Source organism: Electrona antarctica (assembly GCF_951216825.1).
Source record: "Electrona antarctica genome assembly, chromosome: 12".
Taxonomy (NCBI): Eukaryota; Metazoa; Chordata; class Actinopteri; order Myctophiformes; family Myctophidae; genus Electrona; species Electrona antarctica.
The window spans coordinates 26627405-26653242 of record NC_136793.1 but is presented as its reverse complement, the minus strand read 5'-3'; the positions used below and the strand labels follow the sequence as shown (position 1 = coordinate 26653242).

General features: G+C 41.8%; 2 protein-coding genes across 2 annotated transcripts in view; both read right to left on the bottom strand.

Annotated features, from left to right (window-relative positions):
- Positions 1–6341, bottom strand: part of pde4d (phosphodiesterase 4D, cAMP-specific) — a gene marked incomplete at its 3' end in the record, with an annotated part of 302156 nt that extends 295815 nt beyond the window's left edge. The window contains exon 1 of the mRNA XM_079515189.1: positions 6141–6341. The remainder of the gene's footprint in view (positions 1–6140) is intronic.
- Positions 6342–17999: 11658 nt separating this feature from the next.
- LOC306933827 (very long chain fatty acid elongase 7-like) lies at positions 18000–25518 on the bottom strand. Its single transcript, XM_079516159.1, has 8 exons — positions 25349–25518; positions 22277–22375; positions 21982–22172; positions 21197–21274; positions 20961–21017; positions 20625–20730; positions 19927–20063; positions 18000–19472 (listed from the first exon to the last, which is right to left on the bottom strand). The coding sequence occupies exons 1-8, from the start codon at positions 25482–25484 to the stop codon at positions 19209–19211; spliced, it is 1068 nt and encodes a 355-aa protein (XP_079372285.1). The 5' UTR covers positions 25485–25518; the 3' UTR covers positions 18000–19208.
- Positions 25519–25838: the final 320 nt, after the last annotated feature.

The following is a 25838-nucleotide window of genomic DNA, read 5'->3' as shown; positions in this document are numbered from 1 at the left end:
GTGTTGATCACATGACTATGTAGATAGTGTATACCGAATTGTGTGATGTATGGATAAAATGTGTACGAGTTATCTACAGAAATGTGTTTTGCCTAAATCGGCCTCATGGTGGCGCTATAACAGGCCGTTGAGGAATATTTGGGGCAGAGGTTCGTCGTTGGCATCCAGGCAGTGTGTGTGCACAGTTTGGCATGGATCGGGCCAACGGTGCCAGAGATTAGCTGATAACGGACGGACGGAAGGACGGACGGACGGAAGGACAGACGGAAACACGGACACACGGACGGAGTGCAAAACATACTCTCTCCCCATGCCTTCGGCCTGGTGGAGACAATTAATGTCCTACTAAAAAATTGTCCACCATGGGGCAGAAGAAAGCCAGGCGGAGAATTCCTATTTACTGTCTATGATCCATTTTTCAAAGTCTTCATTGAGAAACAAAATAAACTTTGTTCAATGATTTATGAACTACTACAAACCAAAGACTGGACAATATCATGAAAGATTTACAGGGAGTTAAGATTAATTTGCAACAAGGATGTGTAGAGGATCTTAACAAAAGACCATGACAAGTGTTAAAGATGACATGCGTTTTTCACACTCCTAGAGGACATCTGTGGTCACAGTGGAAATATACAGTAATGAATAGATGCCAGAATAAAAAAATCTAATAATATTTTTCTGTGTTTTTATGTCAAAAGTCCCTAAAGGTCCAATCTTCCTGTCAAACAAAAATGTAATGCGTGATAAAATCTGCTATGAATCATGAATCATAATATAATTATGGAGACTCTGTTCTGAATCTAATTCAAGATGATGGCTGGACAGTGCATTATAAACACTTTGAACTTAAACAGTACACAAAAATAGGTATCTATCTGAAATACACAATGCAGTAACATAAACATGCCTCAGCACCATCTCTCTCTCTCTGGCCAAATAACAATACTCTTAAAGATGGAGTGCCACAATTTTCCCAGTTTTTCATGTGTCTATGAGGTGACTACTTCATTAGACACCCTGGAGTCGTTTTTATGTGCAATGGTGTATTAACTTTGTATTTAGGGTTTCTTCCTGGAGGCTGAACCCTTGACAGTCAAACGGGCCAATGAAATAAACAGTACAATAGTGACATCACACTATCAGCCCCTCCCCTAACCCCTCCCCCTTTATCATACAACTACAGCTGTGGGTGCGGCATCAATTCAGGTGGATCACCACCCATCACCATCCACCAGGCAAACCAGGCATACTTCATGAACTGGTGGGCGTGTCCATATAAAAGCATGATTTTAACAAATACTGTACACTTTTTGGAAAAAGTTCTTCCTCCTCGTGGCACTCCATCTTTAACTTCCACATTCACATCTTCCACTCTGAGAGAGGAGGCAAGGAGTAGATGCAAGTCCAGAGTATTCTTATGAATGGAGCTGATTGACATGCATTTCAATTGGCCAATCAGGCAGAAACTATAGTAAAATACGCACATCACTTCGTGGAGGTGCTGGGTTCAAAAAGTGACATAGGAAAAGAGAAGGGAACCCGCACACTCATATGCTCCAAAAGGTATATTTTATTGACGACGTTTCGAGCCAAGGCTCTTCATCTGGTCAAACTCAAGATGTGAGTGATCCACCCACTTAAATAGACACCCACGGGTCATGTTACTAGTCAGTGGGTGGAACCAACACAACATGGTTATTAGTGAAATATCATTAAATACAGTGTTACACATTTCTCAAATCCACAACAGTGGAATAAGCAAAAAAGGACATCATGATTACTATAGAATCTAAGAGTGATACACATAATCAGGTATTATTACTTAGGCAACAATTCAAATATGTACAGCATACAATAAAGAAATTATAAAAAAAATGGCTGATGGGAAAGTCCTCAATCATTCCCTTTGGGGACATTGTATTTAAAGTGTAAATCCAAAAGGATTCACGTTGTAGCAATAATCTATTCAGATCCCCTCCTCGCCTGGGGCATTTTACGTTCAATGTTATGTTCAATCCCCTGTGGCCCCAGAGTGGCCACAGTGTGTTTAGCGGACAGAAAGTGCATTGCAACCGGGCTTTTAGGATCTTGGTTGCGGATGCTGCTTCTATGCTCGGACATGCGTGTCTTTAACGCCCTGTTGGTCTTGCCAACATATCCTAGACCACATGGGCATTTGAGCAAGTTGGCCAAATTGGCCAATTAGGGAAATGTTTTTTTTTGGTTCTCGCAAGCCATTGGTTCGTCTGAATTGCCATTCGGCACTGCACAACTCATATTTGAGACCATTCGGTTGGATGCTATTTGATGATATTATGAGTGCCACACATACAGTAAGTATCCACAGTTATCTCTAATTTCAGAAGCATCTCATTTCAGTCGCAGTGATGTCTGTCACTAGTGAAAAATACTTCACCAGTACTTCACCAGTAAGACGGTGATAAGTGAAGTATTTTTCGATGTCACGTGATGTTACGAGGCATGACCATATATGGGGGCGTGACGAACAAACGGGAAATGCACACACCCACACACACACACTCTTCCTATTACTTGTGAAGATACTCGACTGGAAAGTGCTATAGCTATTGTCCCTGATACCATAGCTCATTAAACTGTGTGCTCCCATTCATACTACAGTAACAAGCAGCAAAGCCCATTCAGAAAAGTCGCTCCGGGCAATGCAAAATATAACCAGAGGTGAGTAAGCATAAAATAATTCACAGCCGCTCCATAATCATCTGCTGTTAATTACAATGCAGTGTTTCAAAACAGACTACAGTACATCAACAGAGCTATCCATTATTTAACCAAATCAGTCAGTCTGATACAAGGGTCTTAAGCTTGATTTATACTTTCAGAAACTTCAGCAAATAGCAGATCCACAAGCTCACAATGCGTCATGCTGCAACAAGTTGTGAGCTTTTACATCGCCTATTTCCAGGGTGCAACACCTACGTGAAACCAAGTATAACTCAGGTTAGACTCAGCGGATGTCTTTGTTGTTAATGTTGTACCAAGGTGCTGCTTAGCAAACATAACCGATACTCAAGCGAAATAACTTGTTCTGCTTATTTGACAGTGACCATTGTACTATCTATGCTGCAAGTATAAATTAGGCTTTAGTGAGTGGCCAAAGGTATAGGGTTCCATCGTATGCCATGCTTTATCCGCAAGTAATTAAAATTTTCCGTGAATTACGCATTTAGGAGCTTCCACTATGTGTAAACGTTATCTTGCGGCCACACAACCCACTATTCATTTTGCCGACACCTATATTTGCGGGTGGAGGTGTGTCTGTAGGCGTGTCGATGCACTTTCCCTATATTTGCTATCTTATGCGCACAGGTTTAGGACAACGGAAAGTGCCTCTTCAAACCACCCGTAATGCGAATCCGTTTGATAAAAGAATGTGCTCATCAGATGGTGCGACCTGAGTTGAAGCTGCCTCGGCTTGACACATGCATGTTGCAGAACATTCACAGCTCAGAGGTCTCGTTCTGTCTTAATTCTCCACAAATATGTGATTGTAATTTCCCTATAATCAGCAGTGTCAATTCCTTGTGCTCATTAGATTTGTACCAAGGCGCATTGTGTGTGATTCCCTCGTTCAGTTTCATCACCTCATCACCCCATTATGCAGGAAATATGGTGGAGCAGCACAACTTGGCTGTGTTGGTCGCGGAGTGGATGGCACATAGTCAGATACTAGACAAACAAAACAAACCTCTGTATCTGATATAAATGTATTCCAAGGCAACACGCATTGCTCTTCCACAAGGCAAGATCCAGGGCATAATGGATTATGGATAATAGATCTCTACTAAGGGCTCCATTTTCGTCTGATCACTGTTTTGGGATTTAGCAGTGGGGAAGGGGTGTTCCCCCACTAAAGTTGGTATTTTGGTTACCTGTCTAAATCCCTAAAACACCTCCGTTACCCGTTAAACCAATCACCAGTCCACGTGCCATTGCCTTTAAGAGATCCCTTATCCGTTGCCCGTTATGCCCAGTTCTATATTGCTTCATAGCCTTACGGTCTATAGCCCATGGAAGAGTGTTGCGTTGCTGCCTTGAAGTCTCACTTGTGCTGCACACCTCTAGGCGCAAATACCGGTGTCGGCAAAAAGGATAGCGGGTGACGCTTGACCAAAATACCATTAAGGGACAGAGCAAGTTCCTATATTCGTAATTTTCGGGCAGCGGCTGAATTGCGGGCCGCGTCTCGGGTAATGGCGGCGACGAAATTGGAGCCCTAAATCCCCAAATTAAGGAAATAGGGCTCCTGGCGCGAGATGGAGCCCATAGTGTCTCAGGATTCAGGTAAGGTGAGACAATGGCATTACTGTGCAGCTCTCATCTGCCTGACTCATTGGAGCAGGGAGCAAAGCTCATCGCTGGCTCGCTGCCTGACAGGAGACATTTGCATGGTAGAGGTCAGGTACACAACACAAGGCTCCCTGTGTTCTACACTATAATAAAGGAGTTCTGACAGAAACGGGCTGACAGGACTCAAGAGGGGACATATTGAAAACTATAGGCCGTGTCCCCAGGACGCTCTAAAGGATGTACACTACAGTAGGATCTCAACGCTCAACTTGGACACAGTATTCATTTCTGCTACTGCTCAGTTACTGCTGCTGCCAATTTCAAACTTTATCAACCTGATTCAGTATGGTGTAAATGCAAAGCATGCTGCTTCCTTGGTAAATGACATGCACTGTGAGGAATGTCCTCCACCTATCAGGGACTTGGGGATTTAAGGCTGCTAAGTCAGTCCATATGTACACAAGTCAGCTGGTCAAACAAATGCATTTGAATGTATTTGACTAATTGACATAGCATGTCTAGAGGTGATCGCTCCTTCACCTGTTATATAATAATATTTATTATATACACTGTATAATAATATTCCTTACATGGAAAATACAACATTTGTGAACGCATGTGTTCGGCTACTAGTCAAACAAACTGCTTTGACTAGAAATTTGATAAGCATGGCTATGGAAATCAAGGGAGCAATACTCCACAAGCCACAACAGCAGAAATGAAGGCGGAACAGAGAGTGAGATGATGAGCATTGCTCCACATGGCTTGGTTTAACAAGGGAAACTCTGACACATGCACACACTCGCTCACACCCTCCCATGATGGACATGAACACTCTCTCTCTCTTTTTTCCTGCCTTTCTCTCTCTCCGTCTCACTGTCTTTTCTATAAAGTTCCCCTTGTTAAGTCTAAGTGACCCTGCATACTATTCTAATAAAGCAGAGTGTATAAACGACGTCATGGTGTTACACAATGCACTAGTTCTATAGTTGAAGGGATATTATCTAAAAAGAAAACATTGATGCTTCCGGTCAAACAATGGTTGTGTCATGTCTCCAAAAGTATGTGTGACTGCAGCACAATTTGGAGTGGGCCTATTTATAGTGAGCTCTCACCGCTCCCATATTAACAGCCTGCAGGCGGAAAGTCACAACGGGAGGTTTTTTGGGAGGGAGTCCTTGAGCTCCCTTGTCAATGCAAAGCAGTGCAGTGACAAGTTTGCTGATGAGGTTGGTCACTGTGAAGTCGCACTGCACCGCTCCCTTCTCCAGCAGCAGGACCGAACTCGCCTCCCTGCCAACCCTCACAAACAAGCACGTGTTCAGAGTAAACACACAAATGCACACCGACATGCACAGTGCACAGCATGTGTTCTTCACGCACTCCCACAGTGTACAGTCATAATACACAGTCACAGACATACTTCACAAAATACACAGTCACGCAGACGCAAGTATTGGGTATGCACACACCGGTTTCAAAAGATTAAGATTAACAAAAGATGAACATTTGTATGTGTCTTCTCAGCTCTGTGTGCAAGAACTCGTATGACACTTAAGGGTGATTTATGTTCAGTTGCGTGCCAGTGCCAGACATAACGAATTTTCAAGCACTGTGATGTGTTGTGAGCTTGTAGACCTCACAACAAAGTATAAGCGTTACAGTAGGCTACAGTGAGCCTTATACTAGGAAGCATAGAGAAGCAATTATACTATTATTATATAATTATATTATATATGTATGCACACATTTTTATTATTCCACTTCATTGAGGTGAAGTGTAATAATAAGAAAAAACTGAAACTTACTTTTGTCCTTGTGAAGAGAGACCCACACAGAGGCTATATATCCAATGCCTGCTGCTGCCCTGTGTCTCTCGTATTCACTCTGGGTCCTGATTGGGAAAACCAAAACAAACAAAAGTATCCGGTGTGCCTCTCTCATAGAGAGCAAGCTCCACTCCACTGCTTACAGATGCTCTCTCGAACAAGGATGGACCTCTGCTCAGTGTCCAGCCTCCCAGCCAATCAGTGCAAAGACATTCCTGCCTTTCAACCAATCATGCACACATCATGCCTCTTGCACACTCCAGCCTCCACCCCGTCCTCCTGCTGAAAGTTCCCATGTTAGTGCCCTGAGGAGAGAGGAGAGGGGAGGGGATTGAGTGTGGCAAGAAACTGTATTTACACTATCAGAGAACAAGAATAGAACAGTTGTGGCAATATTTCCAGCGGGATAGAAGTTTACAAGAAGAAAGGAGACATGGAGGACACACTGGAAATAACTCTCTCTTGTGTCTTGTGTAATCTGCTTGTGGGTGCCAAACTTGGGCCGTTTTATAAGGCCAATTGGTGCTCACTTATGAGTTATGTCGTGCAAAACTCCCTGACTAAACAGCATAACACACACACACACACACACACACACACACACACACACACACACACACACACACACACACACACACACACACACACACACACACACACACACACACACACACACACACACACACACACACACACCATAGAATGTCATCCAATGAATTCTGGTACCTATAGCAGTGACCACCATGGTGCATGGCGTCAGAAGTGAAATCAAATCCCATCATTGTGTATTTTATGATTGGCCCTGCTGGACGACTGTTGCCAATTCAGCAATTTTTTCCTGCCTATCCCCTCCAGCTATGTCTGGAGACAACTCTGCTCAGCGCCCCCATCCAGGAAAATAACTGGGAACACAATATTGCTTATTTATATTACTGACTCCCATGGCTGTGTGTGTGTGTGTGTGTGTGTGTGTGTGTGTGTGTGTGTGTGTGTGTGTGTGTGTGTGTGTGTGTGTGTGTGTGTGTCCGCTATCCGAGTGTTCTGACTGAGACTGGTGAACCGTAAATAAATAACCACAAATGAACTGTAACAATAACAGTGACATCCAGAACCTGGAAACCTGAAAAAACAAAAAACAGAAAGATGAGTTGTTATTATTCTGGATTTCTCAACACACCAGTATGTTTTGCAGTAATGTTTCCATTACTCTGAGCCTTTCAAATAAATACACACCAAAAAGGTAATCTAGTTCTAGTACCTCTTCCTCCATCCAAATATTGACTTTGCGTCTGCATCGCTGAAGCAGTGGTCATTTTTCACACAGTAGAAAATAGAAAACAATGTTCAAATGTACTGTAACTCCACTGCCAGTCTATATACGTACTGTATGTACACATCAGGCCTCTGTTGCAGAGGCTTTAGTATACTGTATGCACCTGCATCACAAATGATGACCTCCACAGGTCAAGTTTTAATGGCTATCAAGAAAATGTAACCAAACACTCAATTCTTATACAGGTACAAAATATGGTCGGAGTTGTGAATAGATGAACACAACAACGTTTCGAAAACGAAACGTTGTATTTATAGGTTGAAATAAAAAAGACGGGGAGCAGAATTATATCGTGTGCGGACATTCCACTTTTTTCTTCATTCAGTCATTTGTTGGGTCCAGCACCGTATTCTGAAACTGGGATGTGCATATCGTTTTCCTGCTTTACGGAGTTGTGAATAGACAATGATTAATGTGGTATAATATAATCCATTTTGGGATGTAAAAGAAAATACAGACAAGCAAGCTAGGATACAGGCAGACAATCCACCATGGAAAAAACCAGGCAGATTCTGTCGGCATGCAGACAGACATTCAACCAGACATAGTGCACAGTGCTGCTGTACTATGAATGTCTACCCACAAGGCAAACTCACAGGAGTGGAAGCGTTATGCTAATACTATGCAAAGTGTGTACACTCTGTTCCGCTCTCATAAAATCACATCAAAATGTGTTACATGGGATAAGGAACATTACATTCGTCATATGCTGTAATTAAAGTCTCTGTTGGGAAACACAGCAGAAGGGGAAAAGTTTGAACTTTAACTGTTTTATAAACCCGAGGTTCAAGCTGCAAATTCCTTTAACAGATGAGAAATTTGAAGTAGTGTAGGTTAAGGTTTTATAAAGAATAGAGATCCCCTCTTCCTGGCCTGTACCTGTGTAAACACATTACTGTATGACAGCCAGTCTACAGCTGACACACAGCAGGCCAATCTTATTCTGACAAGACAGCGAACGATAAATCAGGCTTGGGACAGATTATATAAGGCTTTGGGCTAGGTAAGCACATGGACATATCTGTCAGTCCAAAAGCACTGGATCTGTTCTATAGCTGCTGCAGACAACCAGAATCATGACACAGAGTACTTTTTAATCAAGGCAAACTTGATCAAATACCCCACATTATCAAAGAGAACATTGATAATTCTCTGCTGACTGAAAGTAAAAGTGAATCAACCATCCACAATTGCAGAGCAACATGTGCACACAGCCAATGTTTTGCCATTTCCCCATTTTATCCCCATTTAGTCGTTGCCAATTCCCCATGTGGGCTGCATCCTCTGTTGCTGCTAACACCCAATGTTGGGCTGGGGAGAGTGTAGACTGTAGACTACCACATGCCTCCTCTGACATAATACGCCAACACCTTCTTTTCACCTGGAGTGCTGCGTGCAGAGGTTTAAACTATCTTCCCCAGTTGTTCTTCTCATCAAACACAGGTCATTTTTTACTTTCCCAAAAACAGTTAGGCAGAAACATTTAAAAAGATAAGTCTTAAAATGACAAAAGAGTGGCCGCACATAGCCAAAGTGCCGATTATTTATTAGGATGCAGAGTGAGAAATCAACGTTTCGGCAGATGCAACTGCCTTCTTCAGGGTATGATATCATTGATATGGGATCTGTTGTCATGGTTTTGGTTTTTGATTGTGGTATTTGTTGTTTTTCTATGTTGTGTTTAAAAAAAGGGTGCTTCTAATGCATTGTATTGCGAAAATTTCAGAGCCTCAATAAAAATACACAGAGAAACAAAAAGAAAAACACTTCCGGATTTTGGGCACCAAATGTTGGTGCCCAAATCAAGGAAATGCGAAAGTAGAGCGCTCTTCTGTGTGCTTCAAACGCCAGTGAGCAACTTCCATTGAAATCAATATCTCTGCCCTCTAGTTTCTATATAACTATATGGTCACCCCCCATCTCTCTCCCCATTTCCTGTCAGCCTACTGTTAATCTATCAATAAAGGCAGAAAAAGACCCCAAAAATATCTTTAAAAAAACAACATCAACCTATCATGGTTGTGGGTGGCAACGATTCCACATTGTGACGTCAGGTCGTAAATGACCAGGGTGTCACACGCCAAGAGGATTAAATCACTCTCCAAAATGTAAACTATGTATACCGAGCACATAACCCAAAACTTGCCTGCGCATATCGCCGGTTATGGACTAGTAGTATACATCTTTTAGGGGTGCTAGCCCCTCCTATGTGCAGCTTTGTGTGTGCGTGTGAATTTTATTGATGATTTGATTGGCTGATCACCCCATAGCGATGATTTGATTGGCTGTACCTACTATCTATACGACTGCAAAACGCACACAAACAAGATTTCTTGCAGTGGGCCTGGTCTTCAAGAAATACAAGACCACAGAGCCACCCATGTACCTGTCAAACTACGTTAAGGACACACACAGGCACAACACCAGAGGGAGCTCCACTGATCTCGTTCAACCCAGATTCGGCACAAACATGGGGTTAAATTTGTTCTCCTGCTATGCCACCAAAATGTGGAATGTTCTACCAACAGCCATCAAAAAGTGTGACTGAGTCCGGGCGCTGGCCTGATTGCGTGTTCGAGTCCCGTTCATGACGACCTTTGCTGCATGTCTCTCCCTACCCACTTTCCTGTCTGTCAGTGTCTTCACTAATAACTATCAATAAAGGCAAAAAGCCAAAAACAAAACTTTAAAAAAAAAGTGTGACTCCTTCAAAACCAACATAAGAAGGCACCCATCTGCAATTTGTAACTGGTCCCTGTATAGTCTAAGCTTAACATCAGAAATGACCATTTTAGCACCATTGTATAATCCGTAGATTCCGTACCACTGTACTATTAACAAACTGTTATTAAATAAAGTATCCAATCAATCAATCGAAGTAGGCCTAGGCTTTATACCTGAGAGGATAGAAGCTGCAGTTGATTATGGTGAGACCCAATTGAGCAAGTGATGGTCATGGTGCAATGTTTTGTAGCTAACCTCTAACCTGATGTTATCAGTCACCACACCTGGTCCGCAGCAACAGTTCGACTTATTATCTTCTTCTTTTTTAACAGGGACAATACAAAAAACAATGTAACAAGTTAGAATCGCTCAGAGTTTATATATGAGGTTTATATGAGGTGACTTCTTCTGGACAGCTTTTAGTGAGATTGCTGCTAAATATGTTTCTCTCGTCATCTTTAGTAAATGTCAGTAGAGATGAAATCGGCTAGGGAGATAGAAACTTGCAGATGGAAATGACAGGTTGAACTTAACACTCTTAATGCCAAGGGCCATATCACGAGCACCCACGTTACTGTGAACGTCAGTTGTGTTGTGATTCGAGGATCAGGACACAAACCTTATGTTATGGTAGACTTAGCACAATGGCCGCCAGGGTTGATTAATCTATTTATCGCGCATTGCCAAGGTTTTCCGCTTGCAACCCTTATTTTGAAGAGCCAAATATCCGTAACCGGGTGTTACGAATTACGATGACATAATGCTGTGTGTGGTGTCTTGACCGGTTGTTGTTCTCTCGCTCGGTGCAGAAAAAAGCCAGACTGCGAGTATCACAGCGCTTGCTGTCGGCCGTTGAAAAACCTTGTTTTTCACCAGAAACGACATTCATTGCGCCGATTTGGAGATACAGGCCATTGAAAGCAGCACATAGAGTGCAAGTGGATGTGCGCGGATCTTCAAAATGGCCACGGCCACTGTCCCACTTACACGGTTATGCTAACAAGTGGCAGTTAACGATTCGAGCCGATCAAAACATACTACTACAAATGCGCCACGTCTCTGCGTGTGTGTGTACGGTTGTAATGCACGTAACTCGAGAACCGTTTGCCCCACCGACTTCATATTCGACACACGCGTTCCACACCCCCGCAGGGAGTGCAGTGCCCGGACTCGAGTCGGTCGGACCCATGGTTCTCCAGAACCACCACAAAAGGCTCTGCTCAGGCTCTGCCAGTGGGCCTAATCAGCCTAAATCCCCGCACCTGTGCAATTTCCAGCTTGATTGCCATGGCAACCCCACACCTGACAATTGATTAGCCTACTTAACCAGTCCACTTTTCACAGTATGCCCTCTTCAGACACAAGCAGATACAGACCCATTTGGGACACAGACAGACAGTTAAAACGGGTGCTATGACAAGTTGACGACGGGTATTATTAGGTTCCCAAGTTGCATCGTTCTCAAGTAGGCCAGTAGCCGACAGGCATGTACAGGTCTAGTGGATTAAAGAATATAAATCCTAGAAAACGTAGGCTATGGTTCTGGCGGGCTCTGTGCTAGTACTAGGCCTACTGTACTATAGCCCCTCTCGGGACCCCGAGTGAGCTCTTTTGAACCCACCCATGGGGTCCCTTCCCATCGGTGTCATGCTACATGCTAATTATAAAACACAGACAGACTTACCGTCTCAAACCCCTTTGCTGCGCTGTGTGTGTGATAGTGACATGTTCCAAAAGAAGCATATCTGCTATAGGAGACAACGGAAACATCAATGAAACTTTCCTTTGGGGCAGAAGCCATTAAGTATTTTTAATCTTTGTGTGACCGTTTTGGCAGCTCTGAAATTCTCTCTTCCTTCCTTCCTTGACTTCCTTATTGACATCCCATTGTCCCGGAACTGGCTATCTGCGACAGAGCAGATCAGAGGCAGGAACGTAGGGACTAACGTGCAGACCCCATGGGTGGGTTCAAAAGAGCTCACCCGGGGGTCCCGAGAGGGGCTAACTGTACTACTGTTATGGATGGAGAAAGAGTTACTACACGCACTTCACTCTTCTTTAGCACAACCTTTCCTCTAATATACTGTTACAAATTGTAACAGTAGCCTATATTAGAGGACACTTCCAATATAGCAATGTTAATTATTAAGTAAATATGTACATTCATTTGTAACAGATTACAGTATAGTATACAGGGAATTGGTAAATATATAAACGTAAAACATATTGTCGAGAAGGCTTTGTGTTTATGTGAGTGACTGACAACTCTATACATGAGTTTCAAATGTACTCTTACACCTGCCATGGCAGGTGTTTCAATTTGTCTGATTGCATATAACATTGAGGTAGGCTACTAGGCTAATGTATGTTGACCAGTTTTTGTTAGTCCATGGCTTCATGAAAAGTCAGTTTCCTTGAAGACAAAACTTTAGATGAGTCTGACCAAAAGCTATTTAATAAATCACAATCACTCACCAAAACAAATGCTGGCAAATGTTTGGGGAAACAATGCGCGTGACACGCACGCACACACACACACAGTCGTGACAGTTGACATGACACCGAGCTGTGTTTTAAGTTTTTAGCAACAACAAGAAGAGTCGACTCCGTACACTACAACGTGACTCGCCACCCCACCGTGCCCCGCTTAGTTGTGGATGGATTTTCGAGCGAAAAACTTAAATAAGAATCATAATGAAAAACCCTCTCTGGTGAGTCTGGTCCATTAACGCTATGTACCAGAATGAAAAACCCAAATATTAGGCTACTGGCTCGTCTGGCTGCCTACTAAATATAGGCTACTTTAAGAAAACAAATGAACCCACGATACCCACCTCTTGACGATTCAAATCACTGTGGTTACGTTTACGTTAATCACTACATGCCGTATATGGTCATATCTCATGTTGCAGTATGATTCACATTCATTTCACACTGTCTGTCACACACATAGAGTATATATATAAGGTCACACACCGCACACGTCAACCAGGGGAAGATATTTTTAAATGAAATCTGCCGCGACTGTCAGGGGAGTTCTCTCCTCTGGTCTGCCCTGTAGTCCCTCCGCTGGAGGAAGTAGTCCGTTCTCGTTTACCAGTGTGTGTCTATTTTATTTGTAATTTGAAAAGCCTGTCTTTGATTGTATTGTATGAATAGTTTGATTGTGTATTGTATGAATAGTTTAGATGATGTCCATGTTTCAATCATGCAATGGAATGGTTTAAACATTTAAAGCTTTGGTTCTCAAAGTGGGGTCTGGGGTCCCCCAGTGGACGTGGTTGATATTCCAGCAAAATGAGTTAATATATAATATCATTGGATATTTGGAAAATCAGATATTGAAATCACAAAAAAGATCAAATAAAATCACATCAGATATTGGAAAATAGAACGTGTTCTGAGCTTGTAGCCTACTGTAGATGGCTATTTTGGAAGAAAAAATAATCTAAAAACACAAATGAAATCATGTATGGTGTGATCCCTGGCACGATATATTTTCAGATGGGCAGCCAAGTACATTGTTTTTGGGGTCCTTGACATGAAAATGTTTGGGAACATGGTTTAAAACTTTGATTGATTGATTGATTGATTGATATATTTATTAACAGTTTGCAGAATTACAGTACATTTCAAGCACAACTCAATACAAAGACTGTTAACTGTGAGTGGACGACCCAATAAAGTATTACACTTGTTTACAAGAGGGTCCACCTTGTTCAATTCATCAAAACATTTAGAGACGTACAAATAGACACTTCTATATACTCAAAGAACAGAACAGGAATTCATCATAAAGGAGGTAAAAAGGGAAAAGAAACATATACAGTGAGGGGAAAAAGGGGTGGGGGGGGATTCCGATTTTACGGGGGCCAGTTTCGAATTGCAGCCGTCCGTAGGTGCCCTTTGAGAGAGGTTTTGAAGGAGTCAAGGGATTTGCATGTCTTAATGACTGTTGCTAGGGCGTTCCACATTTTGGTGGCATAGGAGCGAAAATAATTTAGTACCTCATTTGTGCCGAATCTGGGTTGCACATGGTTTGTTGCACTCCCTCTGGTGTTGTGGGTGTGGACTTTGTTAACATTAAGGAAGTATTTAGACAGGTAGGCCTACATGGGTATCTTGGTGGTGTATCGAATCTTGTGGACCAGACCCATTGCAAGATGCTGTACTCTGTCGTCGACCGTAAGCCATTCCAGCCTGTCAAAGTGGGCAGGGGTGAGGTGGGTTCGGGGGGTGAGGCCAAGTAGGAGCCTGACCAGTTTGTTTTGGGAAGTCTGGAACTCTAAAGTGCTTTTTAGTTTTTAGTCAATTTTCTTGGAAACATGATGGGAACTATGCACAAAAGCGAATTTCACCCACTTTTTTACTGTGACAATAAAGTTATAGTTCTATGGCCCACCTCGGTCCAGTAACATTTAGATTGCCTATTATTTACTTAACAAAATAATGAAAATAGTAATAATTAACAGTATTAATCGAGGCAATTGAAATAATCACAATATTGATTTGAAGTCATAATGCCAGGGAGGCATGCTTTGTTTTTTGTTTAGTTTTTTGTCTCCACCAGGCCGAACAGGCCGAAGGCATGGGGAGAGAGTATGTTTTGCACTCCGTCCGTCCGTCCTTCCTTCCGTCCGTCCTTCCGTCCGTCCGTTATCAGCTAATCTCCGGCACCGTTAGCCCGATCCATGCCAAACTGTGCACACACACTCCTTGGATGCCAACGACGAACCTCTGCCCCAAATATTCCTCAACGGCATGTTATAGCGCCACCATGAGGCCGATTTAGGCAAAACACATTTCTGTACACATTTTATCCATACATCACACAATTCGGTATACACTATCTCCATAGTCATGTGATCAACACGGATCTGCACAATGTCCCATCTTCCATCCTGATTGCCTAAGATTGGCTTCCAAAGCTCACATGATTGGTCCGTTTCGAACAAAATGCCACAAATCACAAACACAGTGTCCAATTTCCATGAAATTATACACGCACATTTCCACTAGGCCGAGGACGACATGCCACTATTTCTTCCCCAAATCAGCCTCATGGTGGCGCTATAATAGGCCAATTCCTGTTTTTACCTATAACTGCATCGATCTGTATACAACTTATGTATGCGCACTCCCTAGAGGCCATGGACAAACATTTTCCCTGCATCCCACCACATCTGCCGGTTATAGCGCCACCATGAGGGCGATTTCTGCAAAACGCATTGTTTATGTTAGTCACACAGATTTCATCCAAATCTCACGCAAATCGGTACACATGATCTCTGTAGTCATGTGATCAAGACAAGCCTGTTGGATTTCTCAGATTCTACACTGATTAGCTAAGATTGCCTTCCAAAGTTTTCAGGAGTAGCCCGTTTTGTACAAAATGCTGCACATGTCCTGCTCATCCAGAATTATATCCTCAGAGATGCTATGAGTGATCTGGCTCTGCATTTCCTCAACAAAATGAAGAAAATTGTTGCAAGAAACAAACAAAACAAACAAAAAAACATGTTTATGTTACTCTTAAACATTTTGCCAAACACCACACACACTCCTATCCTCCTGGTGGAGACCTGTGCCCAGAAGGGCACTTTTTCTAGTTTAAATATATTTTTGGGGCTTTTTGCCTTAGGTTGACAGGAAACTGGGAGAGAGATGGGGGGAAGACGTGCAGCAAATGTCGTTGGGATCGGGAACTCGGATTACCAGCCTATAGGTGTGCAGTGGTGCCGGCCCAGGCCAGGGAGGCATGCTCAGAGCGACAGAAGTTGTTGGATTGATTGATTGATTGAAGAATTTATTAACAGTTTGCAGAATTACAGTACATTTCAAGCACAAACTCAATACAAAGGCTGTTAACTGTGAGTGGACGACCCAATTAAGCATTACACTTGTTTCCAACAGGGTCCACCATGTTCAAATCATCAAAACATTTAGAGACGTACAAATAGACACTTCTATAGACAGAACAGGAATTCATCAAAAAAGAATTCATCAAATCAAAAAAGAATTCATCATAGTAGCAATGGATGGATCCATGCCTTTGAACGCTGGACAGCACTGCTGTCTAATCTGCCCTGCTGTGTGCTCTCATGCAGAATGGCACATGATTGTAGAAGCTTCAGTGATATCTTGCATTGCCAACAGTGCTATAAGCTGTATGACAATATCTAATTTACTGTGTAACGAACATGGTTTCTGTGGACATTTACCAACTCGGTGTTCACTGAAAAAGGACAGGGGGACATCTTGACATCTGATGAGCAGGTCAGTGTGATCTCTACTTCTATGCCTGCATGCATGTGTGAGAGTTGAGTGAAGCATAAAGGTAGAACAGGACTGGATGTTCTCATCAATACAAGGATGAAGATGGTCATGAACCTGATGAATAGGGCAAATCTGATTACTCTGTTGAATTGGTAGAAGAACAGCTTGATGGGGGAAAGAATTATGTACATCCCATTTCAAGATCTGCTGAAATCGGCTATCTATCATGTGGTTAATTGTTCATCCTCGCAGTTTGGATTATGGTCATCTGGCCTAAGGGATCTGATGAACTGAAAACATATTTTAGTGGTACAGAGTTATGTTGTATAAACAATATGTCTGACTTATGACCAAGGACAGTTACCCTTGGTAACTGTTGAGTGTGCATACATTTTTAATAAAGTAGATCAAAGTAAATCAAACTTAATGAAACATTTGGCCGTAGCTAGAACATACATTTGCCAACAAAACATACAGTATTAGGGGGTTTCTTTCATTTTGGCCTAATGCCCAGCACACAAAGAATTACATTATGACCCTAGGGTCATAACAGCGCCTTCTGTGGGACCTATATATATATATACACCAACTGACCAATAAGACCTGAAGGAAACTCAAATGTAAAGATGAGCTATCTCACTACACCATTGTTCAAATCCAATAACCCCACCCCTCAGAAAAAGGGAAGTCTATTATCTATAATTTCCCCGTGCTCATTCAGTTCCTATTCCCATAGTTTTGACTTTTGCTTTCTTCTCGAGCTGCACCACGCAACAATGCTGCTTCATCATCATTTTTCGACCGCGGTCGAGATCGTGGATTTCACAATATCACACCAGACTTCCCGGTCCTTCATTGCCATCCCCAGTTCCTGCTTACTGATGCCTGTATCCCTAGCGATGACATCAGGGAACGACAGTTTTCTACCTCTGGTCTGCTTTGAGGCAGGACTCCAGAGAAGGGATGATATAACCTCATTGTCAGCTCTGTAGCAGTGGCCGGCAAACTGTATTCTTCTGGATCGGGCTAGTGAACAAACACGCGGAAGGTTGTCGTATATTAGATTAGTCGATGGGTGGCTCTTCCAAGACAGATTTTGTGCTCTCATTAGAAGGCGGTTTAGTTTAGGAAGAGACACGAAACTGAGGATAGAGAGATGAGACAAGACACACCAGGAGTTGGATTGGGACGGCTAAAATAATTTAGCATCTGATAGTTATGCACAAAGTACCTCTGCATCATAGTGGCATCATAAATGAAAATACCAAACTGCTGTTGCAGTTTGGCATTTTAATGCTAAATTAATTTAGCCGTCCCAATCCAACTCGTGGTGGTGTCGTGTCTCATCTCTCTACCCTCAGTTTCATGTCTCTTCCTAAACTAGACAAATACATTAAACTAGTTATAGGTAAAAATGTGAATGGTCCGGTTAATGTGCCACATGAGGCTCATTGATGGACGGATACTGACAGACAGGGGACTAAACATAGGCTAGAGTGCCAATCAGTAAGAAAAACATTTTTTTCCATTTCTTTTTTTATTTCAATATAAATAGACATAAAATACTCATATGCACATCAAGTCATTCATACAGAATTCATGTCTTGGGACAGTCAAAGCTACACCAGTAGTGTCAACCGTGAAGAGGCACTGGTCAAAACGGATAACATTCACAGAGCCACATTATGTGCACAAAACAAGAGACCTTTTTTACATGTGTGTCCACTCCACCCACATCTAGCCAAATATTGTGCCCCATGTCACCATAAGAGTAACCAAGCCCACTTTCAACTGTAACAAGGAATGGGTTAACTGTTATGTTAACTCAATGGTTTGCTACGCAAGAAGAAACAAGACAAATGCTAATTCACGTTGACTGTGGAGCACAATAAACTTTCATGGTGTGCAGTAATTTAAATATTAACTAAGGTTATGTGAGAAAAAAATATATATGGTAGAGCTCAGCTCTAGGTCCTACAGTGTTGCATCACATCCTTCCGTGTCATCTGTCCCCATCAACATCATATGGAAAATGCAGTTATATTAAATTAAGGCTATGCCATAAAACGGAATGGTTTTGATGAGCATACCACTCAGCAGCTGGGAATTCAACCCATGCCATCAGCATCTACAGTATAGGAGTAACGACGAGTGACAATACAGTACAAAGATTTCCATATATACAAAATATTTAACAAATAGAAATAATTAGCAATTATAAAACTTCCAATGTAAAAATGATGTAACAAAAAACAGTTAAAAGCAAATGTCTGTATAAAAATTGTCAATATGTTGCACTAAGCCTACACATGGATCTTAACATTTCAGTGCAAATCATGACAATTCCTTAAAACTATTCTTGCAACAAGATTATGATTGGGTTGTTCAGTTTCAATGGCAATTGGATGCTTTTTGCGGAATTCTGGCATGCGATTTCAGACTACAACTTCCAGAGAGAAACTACAGTAGACTGCCAGAAACATATGCATCCTTTGTGAGAACTAAAGTCTTTAGTTTGTGACAAAACAATCACATCTTTGGTTAAAAGAAAATAGATATACATCTTAATACAGCTTTGGTCATATAGATTGCCTTTGCAAATACAATTCGGAGTGTAAACAAAAGTACAGTCCAGAGGAATTGAGGCAAAACTAGTTGACTCCCACAGTGGTCTGCTTATTAAGTCCACCCCCAAAAAAAAGTAGAGGTCTGAATCACTCATATTTGTCATGGTTGGCATAACACATATTGGCATTGCCATTCATAATTCCATTAGAATGGTGTTCCCAGGTCTGATTCTGTAGTGACTTGGGAAGCCTCTTGCCTTTGGTGTAGGCATGATACCAGAAGTTGAGGAAGAGGAACAGGAAAATGAGTCCGTAGGCACCGATGATGTAGATGAAGATGGGAAACTCGTAGGGGCAATCTCGTATAAAGAAGTACTGGGAGATGTGAGTACTCACCAACGCAAACTGGATCTGGGAAGGAACAGAAGAAGGCAATGATTGATCAAGGTAAATTGAGAGCCAAAAAAAAAAAGTATTCTCACATCTACCATAGACTAAGACAGTTTGTAATTACTTACCAACTTGTGACACCCTCTCACAACTAAAGACTTCACTAAGCTCTAGTCATTGGATTCCAGTTGCCTTTTATGGCATTAATGGGGCAAGGAACAATACAAATGATTTTGCTGAAGCTCACTCATGACTTTCAAACAAAAATTAGATACACAGATGATTCGCACTGCACCCCTTTCTTGAATTCACGTCAAAATGGACTCATTCGTCACCATTTCAGTCGTCACAAGTTGACAGTTGTCACTTATAACCTCAGATACACCCAATTTACTTATTTTAGCGTTATGCACTAGGCGTCAAAGCTGTATACGTGAACTAATGTACGACCAGCTAACAAACCAATTGTACATACCAGCTGGACAGTGGTGAGGTATTTCTTCCACCAGATATACTTCTGGTAACTGGGGCCCAGGGCAGTCAGGCCATAGTATGTATACATGATGACATGGACCACACAGTTCAGCAGGGCATGGAATGTTCCCATACCACCTACAATACAGGGAGATGACAATCAGGACATGCAACGAAGAATAAAAGAAGAATCTTGAAACTAAGAATACCATAAAGGTATTCAAATGTTGAAATCCAATATTTGATTATTTAACTTAGGTAAACAGACACACAAAATAACTAATACTTAAATATACACACAAGTCATAAACTGACTGTAATTTGAACAGAGACATGCCATTTCACGCTAGCAATTTTGGTGGTTCCCCCCCATAAAATAAACACCTGTGTGAAGTGAGGGGCGCTCATAATCATGACGCAACATGTCGATTTGCTTGTCCACATATGACGTAAATTCTCCATTCATTGTCATTTGTCAATGGGAATTTAATGTTTGTGTAAGACGAAAATCTACACTAATAGCTGAATATAGAAAATTGGGACATTATCAGCTGCATAATTGCAGATACCATCAAATTAAAAAGAAAGTCAAATAATGGCTGATGTATCGGTCAGACTGATATTTCGGTCTGTCTCTAGTTTGTATTCTTTCAAATAAAATAAAAACATGACTTTCAAAGAGAAAACAGTGTACAGTACCTGCAGAAAAGCGAACTCCAAACCACCAGGTGAAAGGCATGATCGAGTGATGAAATACATGGAGGAACGTCAACTGGCTGTTTTTCTTCCTCACCACAAAGAAGATCTGGCAAACATACACATCCAAAAGTTAAAATCCAAAATGGCAGTTATCTATTGTTTTCCATTGAGTCTTATTTAGGGGGAGGGGGATTGGGATAGACAATGGGGGAATATTCCATTATTTTAAGAAGAAAAGCACACAAAAAGCTGGTAACAAGGCTACAGGAATAAAATCTGTAGCCTTGGAAGGCTCATTGCGAAACTCATTGCCTTTACAAATACTATGCCACTTACTGTATCCAACATCTCAATGAACTTTGAGAAGTAGTAAAGCCAACACACTGCCGCCATCTAGAGACAGGGGGGGAAAAAGTGTCAATATTCATTGCATAAATGTTTTTTTTTTTAAAGTCCTGGAAACCATTTTAATTTTGCTAATTCTACTGGCATGGAAGACAGAGTCTCTCAACATGGAGGAATTAACACAATTGTCTACCAAGTTTAATGAAGATTGAACCGAGATAACTTACCCTCACACCCTGTGGTGAAGAGTAGTCCACTAGGTCACAGTGGAAGGAATATCCAGTACCCCAGCCTGACATCACAAACTACAGAGGAACAAGGTGCACAAAACTGGCATCAGCAACTGGCTGAGGGGGGAGGGGGGAGGGGGGGGGGCGTGGGAATCAGGGGGTGGGAATGTTCCCAATAGAAAGAGTGCAAATCTGGGAGATACAGTTTGATCTTACAGTGTGTGCGTGCATGTTTACTCAACAGAATTGTTCACGTTATGACCATTAAAACCACACACACACACACACACACACACACACATGCGCGCGCGCGCGGTTGAACAATGAGAACGAAGGAGGTACAGATCAGTATCCACTTGTTAAGGCGGTATTGTCGAAGAATTTACCTGCCTTTCAGGTTTAACCCCATGTCAAAAAGACACCAAAAAGGCTTGCAGGCATAATACCCTGGGCAGATCACCCTTCTAAAACCATAACAAAAACACTGGCCTTCTGTTATTGATAGTTTATTTAGCTTCACTTAACCAAGGAACAGGGAAGGAACACCTTTGAGTTTTTACCTTTCAAGACGGGAACCCATTTTGGGTTGTTGTTGCTGTGTACACACATTAAGAATTCTATCGCACATTGGCGTTGCTCACCGAAAATAATATAAGTGTTGTCATGGTTCATTGTAGCCTTAAACGCAAAAGCATGTAGTTGAGGTTTACAATAAAGCATTGGCAAAGTACTGCAGATTAGAGATATTAATGGAAAACTGATGAAGGACAGGGGCAACTCACCTCATAGATCATATAGAGGGAGAGGGCCACCACACCAAAGTTGTAGACTATAAGGACTCCCTTGAGGTCAAATCCTTTGCGATTCTCCATTAATCTGGGCCCAAGCGATGTTACAAAGCAGATGTATGCCAAGATGACGATAGTCTGGGGTATAGGTGAGGAAATGAGGAACCAATCCACTGTCCTGGAGTCTGAAATAGAAGCAGTTCTTTGTTTACGTTCAAGTCATATGCAGTTGTGGTGCAAGGTCACCCCCTTAATCTATAAGTAAGCAAAATAACGGACAAAGTCTCACCAGAATGTTTGAAGAACTCATCATACATCTGTGCAACTGTGGAAAGCGAGGACTTCATTGTACTGAAATCCATCTTTTTACTAGATCCGTACTGCCAACCTGAAAGTGGAAGGTTAGAGGTTAGTTGAGGCATGAGGTCACTGGAATTTGGATGATCTCAAATATTTAAGTGGACCCAGTCAAAAGCTACCAAAAATAGCCAGATCTACATGCTCGGCATTGCTCGCAACATGTTGTAGATCTGCCATGTTTGACCAATATTCTCCCCAAAACATGGTGGCTAGGGTTCAAGTGATTAGTGACACTCTACTTTCGTCTGAAAAGAACATGGGAAACATGATTTGTGCTCCACTCAGCTGAGTGAATAGATAGGCATAATTTATTCAGCATGATGATGTGGCACATGTTCCCAGGCACATGCATTTGTGTCCGACAAAAATAAAGTGAAGATTCTGTGGGAAGTGGGAACATGACATTAAAGAGACAAACTGAGGAACATTTAGAGAACTTCTATTTTTTAGGGGCACTAGCCCCTAACCTGACTCCGCCACATGGGGGCGGTATTGATTCACAAGGTCACAACACAGCCTCCATCTGGAATCGCTGATGCAGTAGGGAACCGAACCGGCTGCAGTTCGGACCAATCAGCGGCAGCTACGAGCGGGATCTGCCAATCACCTACAAAGTAGCTTGAAAAAAAAGGGCCCACCTTTTTCAGTGATACCAGATGGAAGGAGTTTGTGAAACGAGTGCGAAGCAAGCTACTTCAATCTGGCGGAGTCAGGTTAGCTAGCCCTTCGAATGCATGGCTGTCTTAATTGCATCATGTGGCAGCCAAGTCTATGGACATCAATGTTTGTTTAGGGTAGTAATGATGTAATTTGTTGCAGGCCAAGTTAATGGATTTTTTTTTTTTTTGAGTAGTTAAACTTATGTACAGTATTTTTTGCCATGCAAGTCTAAGGACTTTAATCTTTGTTTAGGGCAGTAAGTAAATGACAACGTAAGAAGTGATATAAATACTTTGCCCCTCACTTCACACAAGTGTGATTTTTGTCCTCGTCGAGGGAAACTGTAGTTTTACCATGAGCAGTGAAAGTACATTTCAAGCCAGAGGTATCAGGTATCGAATTATTATTTTAAGAGTAGCCTAAAATAAAAAAGTCTAAATTTGCATAATAGGGACAACTTTATTTAAGCAACGTTTCAGACAATAAGACCTTCTTCAAGCAACACCGATACATCAAATGTATTCTAATTGTTGCCTTTTCCTTCCCTGAACATAATCTTCTGCTGGAACAGTTTAGTTTATTCGACATTTGTTAAAAATAAATAAAAAAAAGCTTTAGTTTATCTATCGAGGTGTATTTGGGTGAATTTATGTTTTTTCCATACATCGTGACGATCCCCCGCCACATTCTGTACTGGGAATTCATATGAATCTGATGACGAGATCACTTATTCAAATAGGATCACCATGGGATGGCCTCATCCCCAACATCGAGGGATGCTGCGATTGGTTATATAGCTATTTATCTGTGTTGCTATCATTTGTCATAGTCAGCAGATGCCCGATAGTCCATTGTTTACTTAAATAAAGTTGTCCCTAATGTGCAAGTGTAGAATGTAGATAGATTGTGTGCACTGTGCAGGTCATTTACATGCCTGTTTCCTGCCTATGTCTGGTGTGCATAAGGCATAAGCCTTAGTTGTTTCCAAAGAGGGTAGCCTATGAAAAAATGATGTAATACACTGTAAAGAGACTGGCAACAACTGTCCACTCCAAATGGACCAATTGTTTTCACAGAAATGTCAGGATCACAGAGCTTCAATTCACTTTCCAGAAGTTAGCAGTAAACACAAGCACTGCAGTAAAGTTACAGCACAATAGTTTAGAAATAGACAATTAAAAACAATTAAAGCAGGTAACATACCCAGTCTCTCACATTAAGATAAAATTAGGTTATGTAGTTAATATTAACCGCCCCAAAGCCTGTGAATCACACAATCCTATACAAGAACAAATAGAGTTTGACAATGGAGACTAAACAAAATGTACAGTAAACATTCAATGCAAAAATAAAACCAATGTGCTTTATAGGCCTATTACAATGTAGGCTATAACTTTATCCTGACTACTATGATAATGGTATAGTAGGCTAACTCAGGAACGAAACATTCATAGCCTCGTTCTAATCCTTGATTTATATGCAGTTCTGTTTGAGAGACAGTTCTCATACAGTGAACAGTATTCCGAGTGGCATTCCTCTTTAGTTTTAAATACGTCAATATAACGGTACTTTATCCAAATAGAAAACAAATCACCCTGCCCATATCATTCAGTGCACCTTCGTGGGTAGATTAGCAATAAGAACCGGACATTGTTCCCCCAGCAAGGTGTGTCACGTCTCTGAAGCAACGTGGAAATGACTCAAACAAAAACTATTGCTGTAATTCAGAAGTACTGGTTTGAAGTCGCCATGCCTACCAGCTGAGATTATAGAGATACAGACCAGTAGTAGCCGCCTATATAGTAGGCTTTAGGCTACACACGTGCAGGAGTGTGCCACAGGCTTTACAAACAAAAGTGAGGTTTAGAGAACTCGCTTTCCGTAATCTGCAATTATGCCTCCCTGTCTATCACAATTAAACGTATTGGTTACGCAGAATACGCACTAATGTTTTGCATCGACAGGCATTAACCCATTGATACATAGATACAAGATAGCTATATTTGGCTGTTTTCATGGACAGCCTTCAACAACTGTGCGTAAAATAAACACAAAATTACTTTCCACAGAACATGAAACTTGGCTGTTGTCACTAAACTGTTGGAATTAAAATGTACAATTCTTTGCGCTAGGCTACTGTCTAGGGGGCTGTTAACTGTTAAGTGCACAGACTGCGATGTCTTGCAGGGAAAAATAAGTTACATTTAAAGCAATTTTTCAATCAAAATGACAATATTTTGAAACAACCCGCCACCGCCCTGATTTAACCATACGACTCTGATAAAACAGTTGTCATTTCAGTTAGCTGAATTACAAATAGCTATTTAACTAAATTACAGACCTCCAGTATGTCCCCAGGCGGCGAGAATCCTTATGCTCCGTCCAAACGCTTTGTATTGTGTCCCGTCGGCCTCCCTACCTGCCTTGCCACAATGAATGAAGTGAACATAGGATACGCACAGGTGGTTGAAAACCATCCGTTCAATGGGTCCTTATGTTATCAGCTGGAGGGCGGGGCTCGACTCCAGGTTACTTTCCTCGTCCACTCATTGGACACGGGTCTTTTTCTTGCTACAGTCAGTGACAGAGTGAAGATGAACTGGACAAGCCTGTTGGACGTTTTTGGTTCAACTGGTTATAGGTGTCGAGGAAATGTACCTCACTTTTGGTGAGGGTGTTGAAACAGAAAGTCTTCCCTATGCAAATTTCACATTGCATAGGGAAGAATCATAGATCATGGGAGGTTTCTCTGATACCACTATGATGCACTTGTAGAAGGCAGTTCACCAAAGACAAAGCAATAACAACCATGAATATATTGTCTATGATCA

Bases quoted from the DNA above. Each gene is read 5' to 3' on its own strand.
- LOC306933827 (XM_079516159.1), bottom strand. From the start codon at position 25,484: ATGGTTTTCAACCACCTGTGCGTATCCTATGTTCACTTCATTCATTGT. The intron at 22,376-25,348 runs GTCTGTAATTTA...TTCCACTTTCAG, and splicing joins CGCCTGGGGACATACTGGAG to GTTGGCAGTACGGATCTAGT. The intron at 20,731-20,960 runs GTAAGTGGCATA...TATGTTTGCCAG, and splicing joins TCATTGAGATGTTGGATACA to ATCTTCTTTGTGGTGAGGAA.